General features: G+C 39.0%; 1 protein-coding gene across 4 annotated transcripts in view; it reads right to left on the bottom strand.

Moving 5' to 3' along the window:
• Positions 1-22,858, bottom strand: part of USP32 (ubiquitin specific peptidase 32) — a 149,576-nt gene that overhangs the window by 88,295 nt on the left and 38,423 nt on the right. For all 4 annotated transcript variants that reach the window (XM_037880160.2, XM_037880159.2, XM_037880161.2 and 1 more), the window contains exon 3: positions 589-694. In XM_037880160.2, the coding sequence (XP_037736088.1) occupies positions 589-694 (106 nt within the window). The remainder of the gene's footprint in view (positions 1-588; positions 695-22,858) is intronic.

Here is a 22,858-nt window from a genome sequence, read left to right as displayed (position 1 = left end):
TCCCATAGGGTACACAAGGCCTCAGAGTGCCAATAACTGTCTGGTAATTGAAGCACAAGGGTCTTATTTAGGCTCATTCCACCAAGCTCTGGTATTGCTCAATAAGGGGTTAACAAATATTTCCTTCTGTATACTATTACCTGCTAGCCAAAGGAAAAGCAAATATTGTTGAGTCAAATTAAGAGGAAGACAAATTAACAAAACTCACTATGCAGATGTTTTAGATTAATGAATATTTTTAAAAAAGAACTGAGACCGTAACTCTCTCTCACTCTTCCTTACAGAATATCCTCAACAGCCTTTCAACAAGATCCAGACACACTTGGGCATTCACTATGTAATGTCAGATCATTTCACTTTTGTTAAGTGCTGTAAACATAAAAATCCTGAGTGCATCTCGAGATGTGCATTGTTAAAAAAAAAAATCTCAGTCTTGATTACTTAATTAACTTGTGCTCTGAGTTGCATATAAAAATCAAGATCTACATATTAAAAACCTCAACTTAATCTTTGCTTTATAAAAGCATGTTCTACATGTGTTGTATTCTATGCACCTTGTTACTCTGATTACACGCACTTGTTACTCACATTTTGCTTTCTCTTCATCTCTGCCTCTTGTTAGTAGGACTAATCCCACTATCAGGTTATTGAAGTGTAGCCCTTTGGATGTTCCCCCAAATGAACAGTAAATGACCTAGAAGTAACAAAACAAAAACCGTTAGTTTCATTCTTTAAATTATGGAAGGGAAACTGAAAGTGTGTGGATGAAAAAATAAAAGCAACAAGCTGTGTTTGGGTCCTGGTTTTTGTTTTAGGCTAGTCACCTTCTATTCAAGTAAAAGCTTTTCTGATCCTTGTTAGTCACATTAGGTTTGCTGTTGTTTCCTATCAATGCCTATAAAAAGGTCTTTCCAAGATATCTTAAATAGTCCATCAGGGAAATAACATCCTCAAGAGTAGATGAGAGCAAGCCATAGGGATAACAGAAAGATTACTGAATACAAACAATTCCTCCCCATCTACCCTTCTTTTTTTTCCCCTCTTTAAACTGAGAGCAAGTTAACTATTTCCCTTGTGTACAAGGAGAAACAGTCAACAATGCAGTCAATAGTCCAGGCCTGTGGGAAGAGACTGCTGCCTGGATTAGGAGAGGAGTGTAAAACAGGAGTTGGAACCTGCTCCATGCTATCACCTATGGGGAGAGAAAGAACCATGATTGTCCTGCCAAAGGAATTCAGGCACACCCATATTTAGTGCACACTCTTTGACCAATGTGTTCCATAGGAGAGGAAGGCCTCCACAATAGAAAAGAAGAAGCAGGAGGACCTCAGGACACAGCTGCCTGAATGGGTAACTTGGCTGGGTCAGGGAAAGATCCTAAACTAGTGGCTCTACCAACACAATCTGAAATACACAAAAGATAGCCCGCTGTCAAGGACAGGACAGGTTTTATTACTTAGTGGTTGGGGTGGCTGTATTACCGGTAATTACTGATCACAAAAAAATGCTTGTTTGAAAGCTCAGAAATTTGGAATAGTAGCAGCAATCCCAACAGAAATAGATTAGTGGACAAAATGCAGGCAAGAAGATTCATGGTACAAACAAAATGCAGTTTATTCCAAGGTTCAACAGTTTATCACATGTTTCAGAGTAACAGCCGTGTTAGTCTGTATTCGCAAAAAGAAAAGGAGTACTTGTGGCACCTTAGAGACTAACCAACCAATTTATTTGAGCATAAGCTTTCATGAGCTACAGCTCACTTCATCGGATGCATACTGTGGAAAGTGTAGAAGATCTTTTTATACACACAAAGCATGAAAAAATACCTCCTCCCACCCCACTCTCCTGCTGGTAATAGCTTATCTAAAGTGATCACTCTCCTTACAATGTGTATGATAATCAAGTTGGGCCATTTCCAGCACAAATCCAGTGGGAGAAAACCTGGATTTGTGCTGGAAATGGCCCAACTTGATTATCATACACATTGTAAGGAGAGTGATCACACCAGTCACATGAAAAACTATTCAGTAATTGATTTTGTAGAAATGTTTGTGGAAGTCACTGGAATTGAAGATTTCATTTGAAGGGAGCTATGCCAATTCGATACAGAAGTGGCTTACATTTAAGTTTCATAAGGAGCCACTATTTACCAATGAAGTGGTCAGTAGCAGGGCTGAAGCATGCGCCTTTTATACAATAGACTAGTTTATGCATTGCTCTTTAGCTAGCCAGCATATTTAAATACTGGTTGAATATTTACAGATGTGATATTTATGCAGGAAGTCACTTTAGGACAAGTAACAACTAATTTTAATGACCAAGAATCACTAACTGGTTTATTCCAATGTCACTTACTTCACCTTCCTGCTAACTTTACAAAAGAAAGGGAAAAACAGAAGATATCAGCATGACGTGTTTTCTATAAAATACACTTCCAGTTGTACTGTTCTTTAACACCTCCTGATTTAAGATGCTCACCAACTACATTATCTACAAGCATCGGTACCTTACCACTAATAGGAACAGAAATCTATGTTAGAAATTTAGAAATGAAAGCAGCCAAAATTTAAGTTATACTCTCAAAGAGAAATTACTTTAAAACCTACATTTCTTCTCATTTGGTTTTCTTACAGATACAGCACTGTGCAACTAACCATAGACTCTGAAGTTTGGCTGATGGGGAAATATTACGGTCACAGACAACAGAACAAATGATGTTGTGCTGATCACGGTTTGGGTGGCAGTCTGTGTTCAGCAGCAACTACCTTAAGTTTTCCTTTACTCTGCAAAAGTCAGTTATTTCAAAGGGAACCGTATTTGACAGTGCTAAAGCAATCAACATTATAGGTTAGCAGGTGTTACCTTCTATTAATATTTCAATAACCTTAAATAGCACGTTTTTAGCTCATCAGCAATATGTATTTTAAGTAAACAACTTCAAAAACTGAATTAAATGCAAATGTTACTTCAAAATGTGCACAAACAGCTATCACTGACTTCAGTGGGAGCCACAAATGCACTCAAGTCAGAATTTTGCATAATAGCATCAACATATGTAACAGAAATCAATGGGGATAAAAAGTTAATGTAGAAATATCCTGTGTTTTGTACAGTATCATTAACACAGAGGTATGAATTGTTACTCATCCATTTCCTCCTCAAAATAGACACTGTTATGCACCTCAGGCATGTGAAGCTCAAAGAAGAGGTACAAGCGACCATATAAAAATAATTTTGGCTCAAAGCTGTATCACAGACAGGTTCAAGGACAACAGCATAAGATTTAGGAGCAAGAAGAGCAGTTGTCTGATGCTAAGATGGAGATTCCCAATAAACAAAACTGAAGAAAATCTGAAGGGCAGGGCATTCCCATGCTGTCAACGGCGGATGTGGATTTATGCCCTCTAACTCTTATGGGGAGATATTATAAATTCATTAAGGAAAGGAAATTGTTCCATCTCATGGAATGGCAGCTAGATTAGTCATGAGCTGCTTACACAGTCATTGACAAATTTCTGTAATGTTTATAGCACCAGCGAGATGTTTTGAAAGATAATTTGACTGCATTTTATCTGAAATAGTTTCACTATAATTAGAAACTGCTGTAACAGCCCTTTAAAAGTCTTGTCTACAGCAGATTTGTGGGAAGTCTCCCACTGCTGCCCTTCCACCAGTGACAGCAATGCAGTGCTAGTCTAGACAGGGGTCAAGTGTTCACTTATGTTGATATCACCATGTTTTCTAGACTTACTCCAGAACAGGATTTGGTAACATGGTGCTAAAAGTGCTAGTATCTTGCCTCTATCAGTACCATCATAATGACTACCAGCAGTGGCTCTGCACCAGATAGATGTCCAGCAAAACCTAGACAAAGCCTTACACACTATGTTAGATGAGCTCTATGCCACTCTCCATCATCAATCTATTCTTTTAAATGCTCTCCACTCAAGTAGTTTAAGAGACCCATAGGTATGTGAATTCAAATGATATTGTAGTACAGATGGAGCACATTCTAAGGAAACCATTAAGTACAACCTGCGATTTCATTCCACTGCTGGATGCATAATGCTACAAAAATGGATTAGCTTCCCAGAAGATGCTTGGATCATCATCTTCTATTCAACCCATTTCCAAATGCTCCAGGGGGTACATTACAAAAGCTAAATTTGTGCTTATTTGGATAAACTGATTGTAAATGCTCCGTGCACACTGTCAGAGTTCTAAATTCCACACTTCCTACTCTTAATCATTTTGATTCCATAAGAGGTCTTCCAGGCTATACTGCATATGTAGGTCATTTATCTTTAGCAGTGAAAGGAAATAATTCAGAGCATTTAAAAATATGCTGTTAGCTCATCTGATCAGGTGAAAGCGATCGTAGCTTTCAAGTATTAATATGGTTACTTTCAAATGAAAAAAAAAATTCTGGGTGCACTAGGAGCTATAAAAACCCTGTCTCTTAAATATAACAATCAACTGAATTTTACAGGAAGGTCACTGTATCAAGTTAATAGCGCGGGGGGGCGGGGGGGGTGTAGGTGTTTGTTTGTTTTTTAAATAAAAAGTAACTCACTCTTTTGGATGGGAACCCAGATGTAACTGTCAACCAGCAAGTACGTGAGGAAAGTTCCAAGTTAAACTAATTAGATATATATATATTAATGCTTCTCAATTAAATCTCACTGAATTTATTTTGCTAAGACACTTTTCTAAACTGAAAAAAATCCACGAGGGCAAGTCCAAACACTCCTTAAGCATGTAGATCGCGTAAGGCCTTTTCATTCTTAAAACCCTGTAGGTAAATGCTGTCCATTTTAGACAAAGCATTCTCTTTACAATTCGCAATTCCAACATTATACTTTTCAGACCTGCTTCCAAACAGAATTAGAAGTAGTACTCCTGGCAGAATCATGCAGGCTAGAATGTAAGAGGGAAGGTTCTTAGGGGGAAAATAAATAAAAATCACATCTCCCCTTTCACTAAGCGTGGTGAAAATCTTTCTTCTCCCCCGTGTGTCCTACACAGGGGAAGATGAATGGCAGCTGATACGCACCATCTTGGACAGATACTAAACAATAACTATGTGTAACAGGGCTGACCACAGTCACCTAAAACAACATCATATTAAGTGGTACTGCTGTCTCATTTAGATACGTAGCTTGTCACCTCACCCAGAAATAACGGAAGTGTGAGTGACTCTCTAAAAGAGATCCAAGACGTGGACTGAGCAGTCCTGAGGAACTTATGAGCAAACTAGCCTCAGCAGATGGCTAATTTCTTCGTGATTAAAGACAAAACCTCAGGAGAGGAATGCAGTTTTGACAGTACAGACTTACGGACTTTTTCAGAACTCGCTAGAAAAGGCACCTGCTCACACAGTTAAAGTTGTTAATGTCGCTGTGGTACAGATACTTATTTTATTATTGGAAGCCAAAAATACTAAGATTTGGTGAACACCCCACGAGGCAGCAATGGACAACTGTATTGTTCTAGACCAGTAGCCAATGTATGATCCTATTGTAAAAGTACAAGTGTAGAAAGACTGGAAGCAATGCTGTCATGATGTGTCATAAGCATTACAAAGTGTTTCAGAGTAGCAGCCGTGTTAGTCTGTATTCGCAAAAAGAAAAGGAGTACTTGAGGCACCTTAGAGACTAACCAATTTATTTGAGCATAAGCTTTCGGGAGCCACAGCTCACTCCATCGGATACATTCAGTGGAAAATACAGTGGGGAGATTTATATACATAGAGAACATGAAACAATGGGTGTTACCATACACACCATAACGAGAGTGATCACTTAAGGTGAACTATTACCAGCAGGAGAGCGGGGGGGGGGGGACCATTTGTAGTGATAGTCAAGGTGGGCCATTTCCAGCAGTTGACAAGAACGTCTGAGGAACAGTGAGGGGGACGGGGGGGAAATAAACATGGGGAAATAGTTTTACTTTGTGTAATGACCCATCCACTCCCAGTCTCTATTTAAGCCTAAGTTAATTGTATCCAGTTTGCAAATTAATTCCAATTCAGCAGTCTCTCGTTGGAGTCTGTTTCTGAAGTTTTTTTTGTTGAAGAATTGCAACTTTTAGGTCTGTAATCGAGTGACCAGAGAGATTGAAGTGTTCTCCGACTGGTTTTTGAATGTTATAATTCTTGACGTCTGATTTGTGTCCATTTATTCTTTTACATAGAGACTGTCCAGTTTGACCAATGTACATGGCAGAGGGGCATTGCTGGCACATGATGGCATATATCACATTGGTAGATGTGCAGGTGAACAAGCCTCTGATAGTGTGGCTGATGTGATTAGGATCTATGATGGTGTCCCCCTGAATAGATACGTGGACGCAGCTGGCAACGGGCTTTGTTGCAAGGATAGGTTCCTGGGTTAGTAGTTCTGTTGTGTGGCTGTTGGTGAGTATTTGCTTCAGGCTGGGGGGCTGCCTGTAAGCAAGGACTGGCCTGTCTTGTAAGATATGTCAGAGTGATGGGTCGTCCTTCAGGATAGGTTGTAGATCCTTGATGATGCGTTGGAGAGGTTTTAGTTGGGGGCTGAAGGTGAAGGCTAGTGGCGTTCTGTTATTTTCTTTGTTGAGCCTGCCCTATAGTAGGTGACTTCTGGGTACTCTTCTGGCTCTGTCAATCTGTTTCTTCACTTCCGCAGGTGGGTATTGTAGTTGTAAGAATGCTTCATAGAGGTCTTGTAGGTGTTTGTCTCTGTCTGAGGGGTTGGAGCAAATGCGGTTGTATCGTAGAGCTTGGCTGTAGACGATGGATCGTGTGGTGTGGTCAGGGTGAAAGCTGGAGGCATGTAGGTAGGAATAGCGGTCAGTAGGTTTCCGGTATAGGGTGGTGTTTATGTGACCATCGCTTATTAGGACCGTAGTGTCCAGGAAGTGGATCTCTTGTATGGACTGATCCAGGCTGAGGTTGATGGTGGGATGGATATTGTTGAAATCGTGGTGGAATTCCTCAAGGGCTTCTTTTCCATGGGTCCAGATGATGAAGATGTCATCAATGTAGCGCAAGTAGAGTAGGGGCGTTAGGGGACGAGAGCTGAGGAAGCGTTGTTCTAAGTCGGCCATAAAAATGTTGGCATACTGTGGGGCCATGCGGGTACCCATAGCAGTGCCGCTGATTTGAAGGTATACATTGTCCCCAAATGTGAAATAGTTATGGGTGAGGACAAAGTCACAAAGTTCAGCCACCAGGTTTGCCGTGACATTATTGGGGATACTGTTCCTGACGGCTTGTAGTCCATCTTTGTGTGGAATGTTGGTGTAGAGGGCTTCTACATCCATGGTGGCCAGGATGGTGTTCTCAGGAAGATCACAGATGGATTGTAGTTTCCTCAGGAAGTCAGTGGTGTCTCGAAGATAGCTAGGAGTGCTGGTAGCGTAGGGCCTGAGGAGGGAGTCTACATAACCAGGATTCTGCTGTCAGGGTGCCAATGCCTGAGATGATGGGGCGTCCAGGATTTCCAGGTTTATGGATCTTGGATAGCAGATAGAATACCCCAGGTCGGGGTTCCAGGGGTGTGTCTGTGCGGATTTGATCTTGTGCTTTTTCAGGGAGTTTCTTGAGCAAATGCTGCAGTTTCTTTTGGTAACCCTCAGTGGGATCAGAGGGTAATGGCTTGTAGAAAGTGGTGTTGGAGAGCTGCCGAGCAGCCTCTTGTTCATATTCCGACCTATTCATGATGACGACAGCACCTCCTTTGTCAGCCTTTTTGATTATGATGTCAGAGTTGTTTCTGAGGCTGTGGATGGCATTGTGTTCTGCACGGCTGAGGTTATGGGACAAGCGATGCTGCTTTTCCACAATTTCAGCCCGTGCACGTCGGCGGAAGCACTCTGTGTAGAAGTCCAGTCTGTTGTTTTGACCTTCAGGAGGAGTCCACCCAGAATTCTTCTTTTTGTAGGTCATGTGAGTGGACAAAATGGGAACAACATACTGTTTCATTTTTCTAAGATAAACTCAGCACACCATCTGAATAGAAGCTGACTGAGTTAATTACTGAAATTATAATGTTATAAAGATCTACATTTAGAAATTTGGTAATACACACCTCACTAGAATAGTTCAGTATTGGAAGAAGAATTTAATATGCACTTTGTATAATGACTTTTTATGAACAAAGTTCAAATGATACATCAAAATATAGCACAGAAAACCCTGCAAGAAATGGCCTGGCACACATTACAACAGGTAGCCTTGAAATGGGATGGCTATCATCATGACAAGACAGGGAAAGAATAATATTTTGCTGGTGTCAACAAATTTCCATTACAGATTTTGTACATGTCATCCTGCCTTCATTCACAGAGTGTACACATGAATGTACAAACTGAAAAATCCAGTGACTCTTTGCCAGTTGTTTGTGTAGGCAGCTATGTAACTTGCATCCTGCACTCTGCAGTCTTACCCTTAAGGCTACTAGCTTGTGTTATCAGTTGTACAACTGAATTCTGGAAACCTCTTAAGACTTTTGTTATACCAATGCTATTTTGTGGAAGACTGGAATCCAATTTTTAAATCTTAGTCTGGTAATAGAGTACTAGTAAAATAACTGTGTGTTTAAAGTGTTATATATTGTAAATTGAGACAGGAATGTCCCTTCTTTCTATTACCTTCCTGTTTTATGAGTTAATAGAAGATTACATTTAATGCATTGCATAGCTACAGCTACTTTCTCCCTTTATAACACTAGAGTTAGTGTGAAAATAGATTTATGCCTATAAGAAATTACAAGTTTGGCATTAAAGATGCCTTCACTTCTGCTCTGGTTTCTTAGAATCTGATTTGTGCTTAAAGGGATCACCTGTCTTTTGTAACTTTTTGCTAATTAACAAAGTTTCACAACTTTTTTGCAGTATAAACCAAACATGATCCCACTTGTCACTGGCAAATTTCCATTTACCTAAATGTTTTCTGAGATGAAAAAATTGACAGAAAGATAGGACAAAGTTAGGCTTTTCTTTTAAAAAAGCCAGAATTAAAAAGTCTGGAGGAATTTTAAAAGGGGATGCTTTCTTTGTAACAGATTAAAATGTGCAGGGAAAGAATTGCTACTAAATGGAAAAAATGCAATAAGCCCTAAAAACAACTAGTCTGTCAAAATCCAGAAACCTTGTTCCTCAAAAATGACAGTGTCCTTAGTCCTTAATTTACCTATAGCATTCATAAGGCACAGACACAAAGGACTCCCCGTAATACTACAAGGATAATGAAAAATGTTCCTTCTAGTGTCATTAAAATAAAGACTACAACTCACAATAAATGTGTGGATGTTAACTAGGAAAGAGTTTCCAAATGGTTCAGGAACTTTGACAGAGAGCCCAAACATTAGCAAATCAGTGACCTACTCCAACTATAAAATCTTTTCACACTATTTATCTATGCACTATATTTCACAAATAATTATTTAATACAACAAACCAAGTTTCTAGGCTAAGCTGTTTTTGGAGATATTTAATGAAAAGTTAGAATTTTCAAAACATGGACACCTGTTAGTTCCAAGTTCTAACAACTTATAAATATTTTCAGATGAACTATACATCAAATTTCTCTACTCAGACACACATAAATTTTCAAAGAGTACTTGGAGAAAGTGAGAGATCAATAAAAACCTAGCCACAAATGTAACTACAATGAAGGGACTGTAATCACTCCATAATAAGAACTGCTTACAGTACTACTCATGGCTTTTAGATCTGGCAAAAAGGCAAGGCTATTACTTAAGGCACCTTTAATAAAGGAGATCTAAAGTGCTGACCTCTATCATCTGAAGTTTAGATTTTTTGTTTTTTAGAACAATTTTTCTTGCCTAAAGTCATCAAAATGCAAATTAGACTTCACATCTGGCCTAGCAACAATTCACTTGGGTTTTTCCCCCCCCATTTAGTTTTCTGCCTCTAGGAATACTGTTCCCCCCACCCCATAATAAGAATAAATGAAGAATGAAGAATAAACTTACTGTTGTACACAATGGGCAAAATTCAGCTCTGGTGTAACTAGGTCCAATTCCATTGAAGCCAGAGGGTGTGTGCCAAATTCAATCCAATTGTAACTTAAGGCATCATTCTGGTTTTAACTTTTCCTTCTTTGCCTGTATATTATCACTATTGTTTTCACATTACACAAAAAGGACATTTGTTTTTCCATTCCAATTTTATTCCATTATGCACTTAGCACCCTACCAGAGACAGAGGAGTTGACAAAGCAGAATTAAAAGTGGAGAACCTAAGGGTATGTCTACACTGGAAACTTCAACGCACGCAGCGGGAACGCTCCCGCGGCAGCACTTTGAAGTGCACGTGGTCACACGCGAGCGCTGGGAGAGAGCTCTCCCAGCACTCCACCTCCACAAAGGGATTAGCTCCAAGCACTGGGAGTGTGGCTCCCAGAGCCTGTCTACACTAGTGCTTTAAAGCACTCAGACTTGCTGCACTAGGGGGGTGATTTTTCACACCCGAGTCAGCAAGTTAGAGCGCTATAAAATGTAAGTGTAGACAAGCCCTAAGAAATAGATGGCTGGAAAGGAAAAGGCACTAAAAGAATTTCCTGTGTGGCCAAGTCTTTGCATTAATCAGGGCAAGAGCAAGTCACACTCTGTGTCTGGAGGCAAGAGCCACATACCTGGACCATTATCTTTTATCATCCCTCCATATATTTTCCAGTGTAAAACACAGTTTTAAAACTGTTGTAAAAAAATAAAGCACATCACTACTCATTTAAAAAATAGAGAGGAAAAAACGAATCCAATATACTGAAAGAGCAAAACTGATGCCTTCACTGTGAAGCTCTGATTTATATGACACTCAGTGTACTTAAGGCAACTTCATGTACGGAGTCTATCATACCTCTAGTGAGAGTAGGTGCGAAGTTTCCACCTTGCTTAACTAAAACCAAGCCTAGCAGACACAAAAATACCAAGGTCTTCCAGCTGGAGGGGAAGAACTCAAATAAAGTGACAAATTTCATAATGAAACAGACGTTAATACATACTGCACATCAGGACAGACAAACATTCTTAACCGAGGGGAAGCAGTGGAGCCATGCCCATGTCCTCAGACTAGAGTTGTACACACCTAAGCTCTGATTTACATTTAGAACAGATTTCTGGGAGGTAATCTATTTTTAAAGATGAAAATATATGAATGGCTCTTAATACCTATGTATGGAACTTAAACAGCCCTTATTTGCAATGGTTTTAAAAGACGGGGCAGGATGTAAGAGAGAGATGAAACCGACGGTTACTCAGTTATAGGACAGTGGTGTGACGAAGACCTGACATCAGCACCATATAGGAATTTTGTTTAATTTCAGAGGACCTTAAATCATTTAACTCATACTGAGGTTGGAATGCCACAGGTGGTCATTGTCCCCCAAATTTTCAAGGCTTGCCTGGGTATTTAGCTTTCCAATTTATTACCATCAACAGAAGTTACCCAGCCAAAACGAAATCTTTGAAAACAAAGCAAATTCAATCTCAGGAACCACAATAAATGTCTTTACAGAAGAAAATCCACCTAACAATGTGCACAATCAAGTGGTGATCATTTTTATCTTTGGTTAAGTGGATACCACCCCTCTGGTCCTATATGTTTTATATAAATGTCATGTTCTCTGTGTATATAAATCTCCCCACTGTAGCTCACGAAAGCTTATGCTCAGATAAATTTGTTAGTCTCTAAGGTGCCTCAAGTACTCCTTTTCTTTTTGTACAGTATGTGTATCCCATTTTGAGAGACTTGGTATCCTCATCCTGCACTTAACCACTAAATAATTATAAGCCCCAGACATTAGCTTACATAGACTATGAAAAAAAGATAGAGTGGTATATATCATCTTTTCCAGTCCCATTAGTTATACTTTGTAATGAAAACATGTGGCAAGCCTAATGTAAAACAGCAGACAAAGGATTAACAAACAAGACCTAGCTCGACCCTCTCCAATGAAGTCTAATTTACTAAATTATTTCCAAGTCTCCCCATATTAAAAGCCACAGTCAGGTATTTCCTTCCTTTTTAAATCGCATTCTGCATATCCTTTCCACTTCAGGACAAATTAGAATCACTAATGCACCTCTGTCTTTTCTTCAATATACAAACAATTAAAAGCTAAGACATTTGCGACAGAGAACCCCTTTGAACAAATCAACATCACTCCTAGATTAGCCACAGGGCTTGCTACAGAGGGCTACTCTGTGGAACCTCCGGCCCCTGCGGGCCAAGAGAAAGGAGACGGAGGTCAAGTTTACACAACCAACTCCCATAGGCATCGTAGCAGCTTCACTCGCGCCACTGCAGCGTTTTAAATGTAGACCTGGCCCTATATCAAGTAACCAAACCTGAGCTGATTTAAGTATTTGGGCCAATAAGAGATCCCAAACCTTTTAATTTTCAGGACACCCTTCACAGATAAGAACACATTGTTTGACTGGCCTGAAGTCAGCCCAATAAGCTCTTGTTTTAACTGATGCTATTAACGGCAATAATTCAGGCAAGCGAGACTTCCCAAGATCTTGAAAGTATAACTGCACTTTGGTGAATAAATTCTGAGTGCAGTCCCATGACCACATGACTCATCTAGGGTCTCTGCCAACGAACACTTTCATCCCAGTCAGAGCAGAACTGAAGAGATGGGGGAAGTCAATGCTTAGAAAACCCCAGGAGCCTGTCAATGTCCAGTGGTGCTGAAAGAGCTCTGTAGTAACTTACAACATGATATGTTAAGTTCATCTGGTTATGTGTTTACACAAATCAAACTGGTCGTGTTTAGATTTTCACCATTATTTTTATTTTATTTTATCAGTGATCATTTAAAAAAATACATTTCTACAACAATTATTTACTAACTGGCCCCAAGCTCCCAAGATACTGCTGACAACAGCTACGTTGCAACTGGATTCAAAGCTAAACATACTGTTAAACAGTACCAGACAAACATGTGGAAACAAGAAATAGGGGCATCTAAAGTATGTGCTTCTCCCTGGTCTCACCTGCAGGGGTGAATAATGATCAGGCCTTCGGAAATCTTCAGAGGATGATCATATCCCAAACTGGAGAGAGAGATGAAGATTGTGGGAGACAGCCCAAGCATGCTTTTTCCATGAAGGTAGTCCCTGAATAAAAGCATTTTTTTATTTCATGTGTAGCGGTTTGAAGTAAACATGAAATGTTGCACCAAAAGTTATTATTCAGAAGACATACTGAGTTCAAGATTACAACTTCTTAAACTGAGTATGTCTTCTGAATAATACCTTTTGGTTCAACATTTTGTGTTTACTTTTTTAATATCCTGGGTACGTGTTTAGTCTTTTTGAAAGATACTAATGAGCAGCCTGGAAACTGAAAGTTAACAGCACGACAGTTAAGAGCACAGGCAGCAGCACTAACCCCAGCAATCTTTCCCATCCCTCAGAGTAACTGTCCATTAGGGGTGATAATTTAGTCTACAATCATTCAATTTATGGCTGAGATTATCACAAGGTTGCCAATTTGTACCAACTGCAATGGTGGTTTTCCTATAATCTTTTAGAAGTAGAGAACAAAACACTTATTTTATATAGATCACAATTTCTCAAACTTTATTAGCTCATGGACCATCATCTTAAAAAAAAAAAAAAGTTGTGAAGTAACTGGATTTAACCTAAGTTCAAATCCTACCAGTGGCAAACCTATCACAATTTGGGAAAGACTGCCAATGGTCCTTATTAATCTTCTTTGACAGTCTCTAAAAGTCTGATATTGTATAATGAGTTTCATGTAGCTTATCTTCCACCACAGTCACAAAAGATTGCTATGCTATGCAGAAGACCAAGATTCTCAAGCTATGCTCTATTACGTTTTGTGATACAACCATTCTCCTGCTTTCCAGGCTAGCAATGATCAGTACGATTATGTGGGCAACAAACTGGCCACAACACTTTTCATTCCTGCCCTTTTGTGAAGCAAAAATAGGACCAACTTCAAGAACACACACCACGAATTCTGCCACAGAAGGGAAAAATATTTGAGGAGAAAGAGAAACAGCACCAAAGCGAGGAACAAAAGATAAGAGCAAAAAGTAATGAACAATGTCCGTGTGCAACAACAACTGAGGAAGAAAAACAGAGGCAGAAAAGAAGGGTTCAGACTACGCTTTCTATTGTCCACAGGGAATTATGTACCAAGGACAGAAAGCATGCACTTGAGCTGAGAAATACCTTCATGACAAATAAGCATGAATTATGGGTTGTTTTTTATTTTAAGCTGAACACAAAAATTCTGTAGCTGCGAGGTACTGGTGACAGAAACAAGTAGAATTTCCCACAGTGGTATTCTATACAGAAGCCCAACTGTTACAGAACATTAGCTGCCCCAGGCCAAAGGAAAACTGGATGAGCCAACTTCAATGTCTCCACTTCTCATTCAGCTTTGAAAGGCTACAAGAGACTATTTAAAATTGTAGGAAGAAAGGATGTGGGCTATGAAATAATTTATAAACACTGGAAATTTTCAGACTACCCTGACAAGACTGAAAGGATATCAAACCACATGAGCAAACTTACAGCTCACAAAAATCATTCCCCTGCCACCACAATAGTCAAGAGATTTTTTCGCTAAGTGTTTTCTCAATACTAGTCCTACCCAATAGTAAAAAATACTATACCCAATAGTAAAAAAATATCATACACACCATCCCGTCACATAGTCCATCCTTGTTCTTTTGAAATGTCTAAAAGAGAATATGATTTTGTAACTAAAATACAGGACAGGGAACCAGAAAACCTGAATTCTACTCCCAGTGAGGCCAGACAGCTTCTGGGTGACTTTGAGGAGCACTTTATCTTTGTTTTCTTATTTGTAAAATAGGGATACTTTCTACCTCATAATGTGTTGAGACCTAATTCATGAATGTATGTACTGTGCTCTGGGATCCTCGGACAGAAGACACAATAAACATAAAACATTTTTACTTTTAAAGAAAAACCAGGGCTAATCCATGTGGCTGAGACTCTTTTCTTTGCTGATAGTAACTCCCTGTGTTGAGGGAGGGACTGGATCAAAACGAATTGGCTCTTTTTTGCCTCACTGTATGGGACTGCACTGTAATGGTAGTAAGTAACAAAGCTCCTCTCTCTCATCTGGATTTCAGAGGACTGGATAGAATAAAAGAAAAAGGAAGAAAAATTATACCTTAGTTCAACAGAAAGAAGTGATAATCATGATAGAGGAACTACATTCAGGAATGGGAACTGAGGAGTGACTGAAATCAAAAAGGGCTGGAGAGCACCAGCAGCACCCTTAATTCCTCCCCAGATCCAAGCAGTGCAACATGGGGCAAAGAACAGGAAGGGGACAGATATGTTTCTGCAAGCCCAGGGGATGAGTATCACCACAACGCTGCTGCTGAAGAGATCAGTAGGCAGGTGGAAGTGTGCAGGCTCTGAAGGAGATTTTTCAGAGGGAGCCTGAAGGCATGTGATGATGTTGCTCTGGGGACTGCAGCTCTCACTTGCTAAGAAAAGCCCCTTGGCAGAGGACCAGAAAAACATCACTGGATTTTTATTTTTAAGACTAATCAGTTAAAAAATTCAAGTTGACAGTATCCCTTTAAACTACACATGAACTATGGTTCATAAGTGTGAATTATTCTAGAGTTCCTTCTATTATTCAATCCTATATTTTACTCCTTTTTTCACTTTACTCTTAGATCTTTTGTTGCCTGACTAGAAAGAGTAATTCAACTAGATGTGTAAGAGAGCTGGGAAAGGCATTTTACAAGGACAGCAAATTTATAGTTTTTTATTCAGTGTGCCACACCCTTTTCCAAACCCATTACAGACTATATATTGCAGCAGCAGGCCAGTGTATTTGGGGATATATCATTACGGAGGAAGGCCAAGAGGAAGGGATTGTCATTCTTTGATGATGCTTTTTCTGGAAACAGAATCTATACAACCAGCTGCTACAAGCTGGGCTATTATTATGTTGACATCGTATGTAGAAATATAGCTATTTTGTAAAAGTAAAAATTATTGCAAGAAGCAGACTGTAGGGCTGAGTCTATTGCTGTAACAGCAAGAATGGATTAAGAGAAATACTGTCTGAATCCCAATGCGGAGAAATAAGAATAAGATGGATAGCCTTTTGGTATACTGTGGGAGTACCTCAAATCATAAGCAGCATAGATCGAGTCTATGCAGAGTTTAATAAATTGCAGATTTAGTCCCCACCAATCCTGCAATTCACAATGTATGAAGAGACTGTTGTTCCCACAGACCCTCCAGGGACCTGAATGGAACTCCACATGGGCAAACTACAATGCCTGCATGTTATATAATGCAGGACTAGGGGTCCAAGTAAGCGTTTTTATAATATTTACATATATTTTTTAAATTAGGTAAGAAAAATTACACTTTTGAGCTCTGTATCAGATTAACTTTAGCAACTAAATGCACTTCCATATTTCTAATAAATATAATATGTAACAAAGGTGGTTTCTCCAAACAGCACCTGAACATGCAGATTAAATTTAAAAGGCTAAATATGTAAAAGAGTTTAAATATGTTACTCCAGTGCAGCACTCCCTTATAACGAGAGAAGGGTTTGAAAGGATAACCTACTGTAGAACTCTTGCATTCTTTGGGATTGCGGGGAGGAGGAACCACTTCTGTGAGTAAAAAAAAAAATTCTCAACTCTTCTGCTATCAAACCTTTCCCTACATTTATTTTTCTTATTACCAAGTTTTTTCAGGAATGATAGACAATCCCGTAATTGAGGTGTATGTGCAACAATAAATAAAAGGGTGAGAAAATGCATCATGCATATGAGAAGAATGACGATTTTATCACCAGCCATTTTCTCAAGGGAATATATTTATATGAAGGCATAATTCATGTAGTTTGAAAAATAATTGAACTTTATGTCTAAGAAGCAATTAGCTTGATAGGTGCTACATTCAAAAACATTCCTGCATATTTTTAAACCCTTGACATTTAAAAAGTTAATATTTTTAAGGCATCTGAACTGTTCTAAACTCAACCCATATTGTTGTATATTCTAACAGAACTTCCTCCATTCATGTGCCACAAATTTTACTTTGCCCTAAAGCTAGGAGAAGTGGTAAGGCAGTTCAGAGAGGAGACTGAGGTCTTGGAAACCTATCAAATTGTACTTACAAATCCTAAATAAAACTGAATCCCATATTATTGGATAATACTTCACTTTAATTATTTTGATTCTAATGAATGGTACAGTAATTGGCATAATAATGTAATTTTTATGTAGGTTATATTAAAATTTACTTAAACATGCATCTTTATTTGTACACAAGCTCCATTATGACCTCTCAGCCTCCTTTGTCCACAGAGTCACTACTTTCTCCGCATCACTGAAAGTAATCAAAATTTGTTACTGGAAGATGAAGGCTATAACAGCTGAACCATCATCTATTCATGTTTGGGTCATGAAGTTTCAATTTATAAACTAAAAACTTTCAATAGCTATTTTTTCAGTCATCACACTAAAAATTCATTCTTTATTCACAAAATCAGTATTTTCTCACACACAGAGTGTTGTAATCTCTCTAGGTAATTTGTTCATGCAGCTATAGCCCTAATTTACAAATGCATTCTTTACCGTCTATTATACCATATTCTCATAAAAATAGTCACGTCATCTAAAGTGATAATCTGCAGTTATCTGCATGAATCTAATCTGCATGAATCTTTACTGCAACAAGAATTTAAAATATCCAGCTAATAAGATAATGATGTGCTATTCCTCTGAATTCTGACTGGGTTTTTTGATACTTTGCTTACCTAAGTTATTTATTATGACATATATCCAGTGCCAGCAAGAAAAAGTTCACTGTACTACACTTCTCTTCACTAACATTTCTTACACACCTTTCATACTTTTTGTACATTCGGCTTCAAAACCCTATGTCCATGTTTAAAAAAAAACAAGGCATTAATTGTGCAGTTAGATCCACCAGTAACTGCTTCTCCTGCAATAAAATTTGTTGGCCTATTTTGCTAAAGATAAATAGGCTGCTCCTAGCTCTCAGTTTTACCTAATACAATATTGTAGGTATCCTTCTCAAGAGGAATCAATAGTTCACAAATCAAAAATGGCCAACAGGCCAAAATAATTTTTAATCATTTGGTATCAGCTTCTGGGCAACAACTTCTTGGACATGCAATGAAATGCTTCCTCTCATACTCCTTTAGTAACTATGATGAAGTGAGCTGTAGCTCACGAAAGCTTACGCTCAAATAAATTTGTTAGTCTCTAAGGTGCCACAAGTACTCCTTTTCTTTTCATGGGGCAAAAGTCTCTTCTGCTACTTTGCGCACAAACAGCAACTGTGTGAAAGAAAGCAGAAGCTCTTTGCGTGGTTTCCTTCTCTTCCAAGACCGTGCAAAGCTTGCATGAAAATGCACTAGAGGCTCCACTAAGCCAAGCATAGCAGGAACCAGAAAGCAGTAGTTTAACATAGCAAGTTTCCCCTGAAAGGGGAACAAAGTGGCAAGCAGAAAGGCTGCAGTAGTTAAAGCTATCCACAAACTTTACTCTCACACAATCTCTTGGGGCTTGTCTACAGTATAAAACTGTATGTTTTAACTTCATTACAAATAATCAAGTCAGCTTACAATGTTGACCATAGCTTACCAGTTAGCGTAGACCTGTTGGTTCAATCACAGTTCACTGATGTTATTCTAAAACACAATTTGTTCAGGAGTAAATTGATGGTCATCGGCATGTCAGCTAACTCAGTTTTTCGCAACCGTGTTCACATTCAACAACACTCTAATCTAGGCAGCCTTTAACCTCAGTATGAGTGCCGGCTCAACATCCTTTCTCAGGTCTTGACAAACAAACAGATTTGGCCTCATCCGTATCCATTAAGAATACTGCTGGAAAAATCATTTCCCTAGCCTGTCACCTTCATCACCTCACTCCTTTCTTTGTATCCCTCCACTGGCTCCCCTTCTTTATTATAGCATCAAACATAAGCTGCTTGTCTTTACTTTCAAGGCCCCTCATAGCCTATCCTCTACCTACCATCTCTCATTTGTTAGTGAAATTTCGATTCCTGCCTCCAATCAGCACATGATGCCAACCTCCATCATCCACTTAATAAATTTTCAAACATACATCACTTCTGGTTTTGAAACAATTTCAGAACGGCCTAGTTTTAAGGGTTTTTAAGGGTTCAAAAACCAGACAACAAGCAGATTTAAGGATTCAAAAATCAGACAACAAGCAGATTCATGTAGTTCATGGTTAGGACAGTCATATTTCCAACAACATTTCAACAAGACAAACAAAACAGGAATATAATATGCTGGGATTAAGTTGTGTCAGTCTACAAAATATAGTTACATATGTTAGATTGAAAGGGATTTTAAATATCTGCACTGAGATTAACTTCATTAGAGTTAATTATTTTATTTTAGAGTATAGTCTGTTTCTCCAAAGATGGTTCATTATACCAGTTGGTGTAGCTGACATCTAGAGCAGTGTTTGCCCAAGCTCCCTAATAAATAACCTAGGATTCGATATCAATCTGCTTACTTCAACAGCATTTATTTTATTGTTGGCTGAGCAAAACGAGGCCTAACATTCTGGTCAATGGTATGTCTCTGTTTAACTATCTGAATCTCGATAACTTTCGAAGACCACAGCCAATCAATTCCAAAGTTTCAGGAAACTTTCTAGCCATCAGTGGAAAGAACCCTTCTGATTGTCATCAACATAAACCAGCAAAGCCTAGCTTCTGCACAGGGCCCACTTTGTGCTGCAGGCAGAGGAGCATGTCTGTATCAGAGATAACTGAGCCAAGCATCACCGACTCATTCCTGTTACTTTTCACACTTCGTATTTCAATCAGCAGCTGAAATGAGTCAAGCAAACGAAACTGCAGATCAGGACTGAGGTGCTTTCACAGAGTTGGAAGCAGTGTGGGTTTCAGGACTGGAAGAGTGGGGGCTGCTTCAGATCAGGAGCTATATTGGCTGCAGAGGTGGGAGGCTCGAGATCTGAATTATGGTTACCTCCACACTATGCCTGGCTCAGGCTAGATCATTTACCTTTTCCCAGCTAAAACTATTATAGTTCATCTAAAAACAGTGCCCATTTGGTGCTGCAAGCCGTGATTCTTTTGGCTGCAACACCAAAAGGACACTGATCAAGGGCAAGCTGTTGATATTAAATTGATTTAAAAAAAAAAAAACAACTTCAACGACAATATTTTGGTTTAGTGGCATTATCCTGTATAATTGCTACAGGTTCAGGGATAGAAACTGCATTCCTGCCACCACCTGCCAGCTTAGCCTACATACGCAATGGAGTGACCCTCTAGTCACATAATTTTAAATACATGTTTTCAGAACAGGAGTAATAATCTGGTATTTAAGAATACACATAATTATCACATTTCCAAGAGATCTCATATGAAAGCTATTTCAAATCCAGAACATTTCTAAAATTGGAATAAAGAGGGAATATTCCACATCCAGTCTGCAGAAGAGCGTCACTCCAGCTACTCCCTTACTTCCGCCGAAAGAAAAAATTCTAATTTTTCACATTCTATTAGTTGGGCACACCAGGCCTTCCAAAGCAAACAAAAATACAGGAATGTACAAAACAGTCTCACTTATAGACAATACTGAGAGGGTTTTCTTCCAGGGAGTTCTCAAGGCCAACAATATAATAGTAAGGTCAGAGGGGTAGCCGTGTTAGTCTGTATCCACAAAAACAACAAGGAGTCTGGTGGCACCTTAAAGACTAACAGATTTATTTGGGAATATGCTTTCCTGAGTAAAAACCCCACTTCTTCAGATGCATGAAGTCATCTGAAGTGGACTCACTAGAACAGCAAACTCCAGACGGCAAAGGAAGCAGCATCCAGAACAGGGACTGCTATACTAGGAAGAGGTAGTAAAATGTGGCCCAACCAAGGCCACTCCTCCACAGCACTGCCTTGGACGCAGAACTGTGTTGGGGACCCACCCCCCCAACATTATGGGAGCACTATGACCCTGCTGGTGCCTCCCTTCTCCCCTGCTATATAGCTCTGGAGGGAGAACTGCAGAGGAGGCAGCCAGAGACTCCAGCTGGTAAGTCCAGAAGCAGTGAAACTAAAAGTACTTCAGATATTTAGAGAGCATTCTACAGTTTTGACTAGACTCTTCCTGCCCTGTGTTGACTAGCAGCTTGTTCCAACCCTTCCCCCTTCCTCAGTCTCTACATCTCATCTTCACTCCAAACCTACCTTTACCTTCTTCTCCCTGGTCCTGTCCCCCTCATCCAACCTTCTCTTACTTTTTTTTTCCATTTAGCTTATCCTCTGCTAACCAACCCCCACCCCACAATATCTTGGCACTAACATGATGTTTGTTGCCATCACATTGTTCTCTCTAGTTGTGTGTTTTACCCCTTCATCTGTCTTGTCTATTTAGACCCTAAGCTCTTCCAGAGAAGACCATATAGTAGTTGTTTATACGGTGTGTAGCACTATGTGTTGGCCTTTAGGCACTGCCATAAAAAACAGGATTACCAACAGTGGTCCAAGCATTCTGAAGACAAGAAAACAGTTTAATTGTGAATAAGTCATAAAAGTATTTGACGGCTCAGAGAAAGCCCAGTTTACAGGCCCCACTGAAAGTCTTCATAGCCCAGTTCAAGACCAGATATCAACATCCAGTCAGTCAATTAAAAGTTGATGTCTTAAAAGTAAAATAACTTAAGAAACATCACTAATTGCTTCTAATCCAATATTCCAGTGATTGTTTATATTATCTATACATGGCCTGAAGGTTGCCTTCTCCGATGGTTAAGTTAAGCTGTTATTTGCCTTTGGAATCTGCCTATACTTGACACAAAATGCTTCCCCCTACAAAACACACAAAAACACAAACCTTTAGAACCCAGATTAACACAGAACCAGTTATAACGTGGCTCTACAGAACACCAAGGATTTCCACATGGCACGACGAATAATGAAAAAATTGGTCTATAGATCTGAAATGCTATTAAATTGCTCTCCAGATGCAAGTTACCTTTTGAGAAAAATAACTTTGGCTGACTACTGATCTCCATCAGCAAAGTTAATTTATTCAGTTTAAACTTTTATGAATGAGTTTTTTTTTCCTATAATCTGGAAAACTGCTCAAGTTTCTATAATCTGGAAAACTGCTCAAGTTTCTATAATCTGGAAAACTGCTCAAGTTTCTATAATCTGGAAAACTGCTCAAGGGGTAACACACTGGTTTTATTATGCCAACAAACGTAGTACAAAAGAGATTTCTCCAGACAGAGGTAGATTTTCAGTGCGATGTATTGCATTTTATCCATCCAACTCACATTATTGCTAATGAGAGCTCAATGTCTAATTTTTTTAATGAAAATTTTATACCCAGAGTCTCAGTCCATTTCTCTCTCATGTGGAATATTCTGTCAGCAAACAAAACAAGCTAAACTGTATTATTTATTAGGTTTGAAATTCAGAGTTTGACAGCGGGTAGAGATATTGAAAGCCAGTAATAGTGGAGAAAGGATGTGCAGGAAGTTAAGAGAATTAACGATGGTAGGAGGTATGATTACAAGGTTAAAAGAACCAAGAGAGATTACTGAAAATTCACCATGAGAAAGATTTAAGATTAGCCTTAAAGCTCAAAAGATAGAGTTGCAAAACAATAAAATTGAAGTGTGATTCAGTGTACACTATTAGAACGTCAAAATTCAGTATAGCTCTCTTTGTTCTAATATTCTCCTCCCTAGTTGCATACAGGTAAGGAAATTCTATTAGTTTATTAATTATATATTTCTTATGATGTGGTTTGAATATTTCTGTTAAACCCA

Source organism: Chelonia mydas, chromosome 17 (genome assembly GCF_015237465.2).
Source record: "Chelonia mydas isolate rCheMyd1 chromosome 17, rCheMyd1.pri.v2, whole genome shotgun sequence".
Classification (NCBI taxonomy): domain Eukaryota; kingdom Metazoa; phylum Chordata; order Testudines; family Cheloniidae; genus Chelonia; species Chelonia mydas.
Note: the sequence above shows the minus strand (reverse complement) of the source record. Positions and strands in the feature narration are given on the sequence as shown.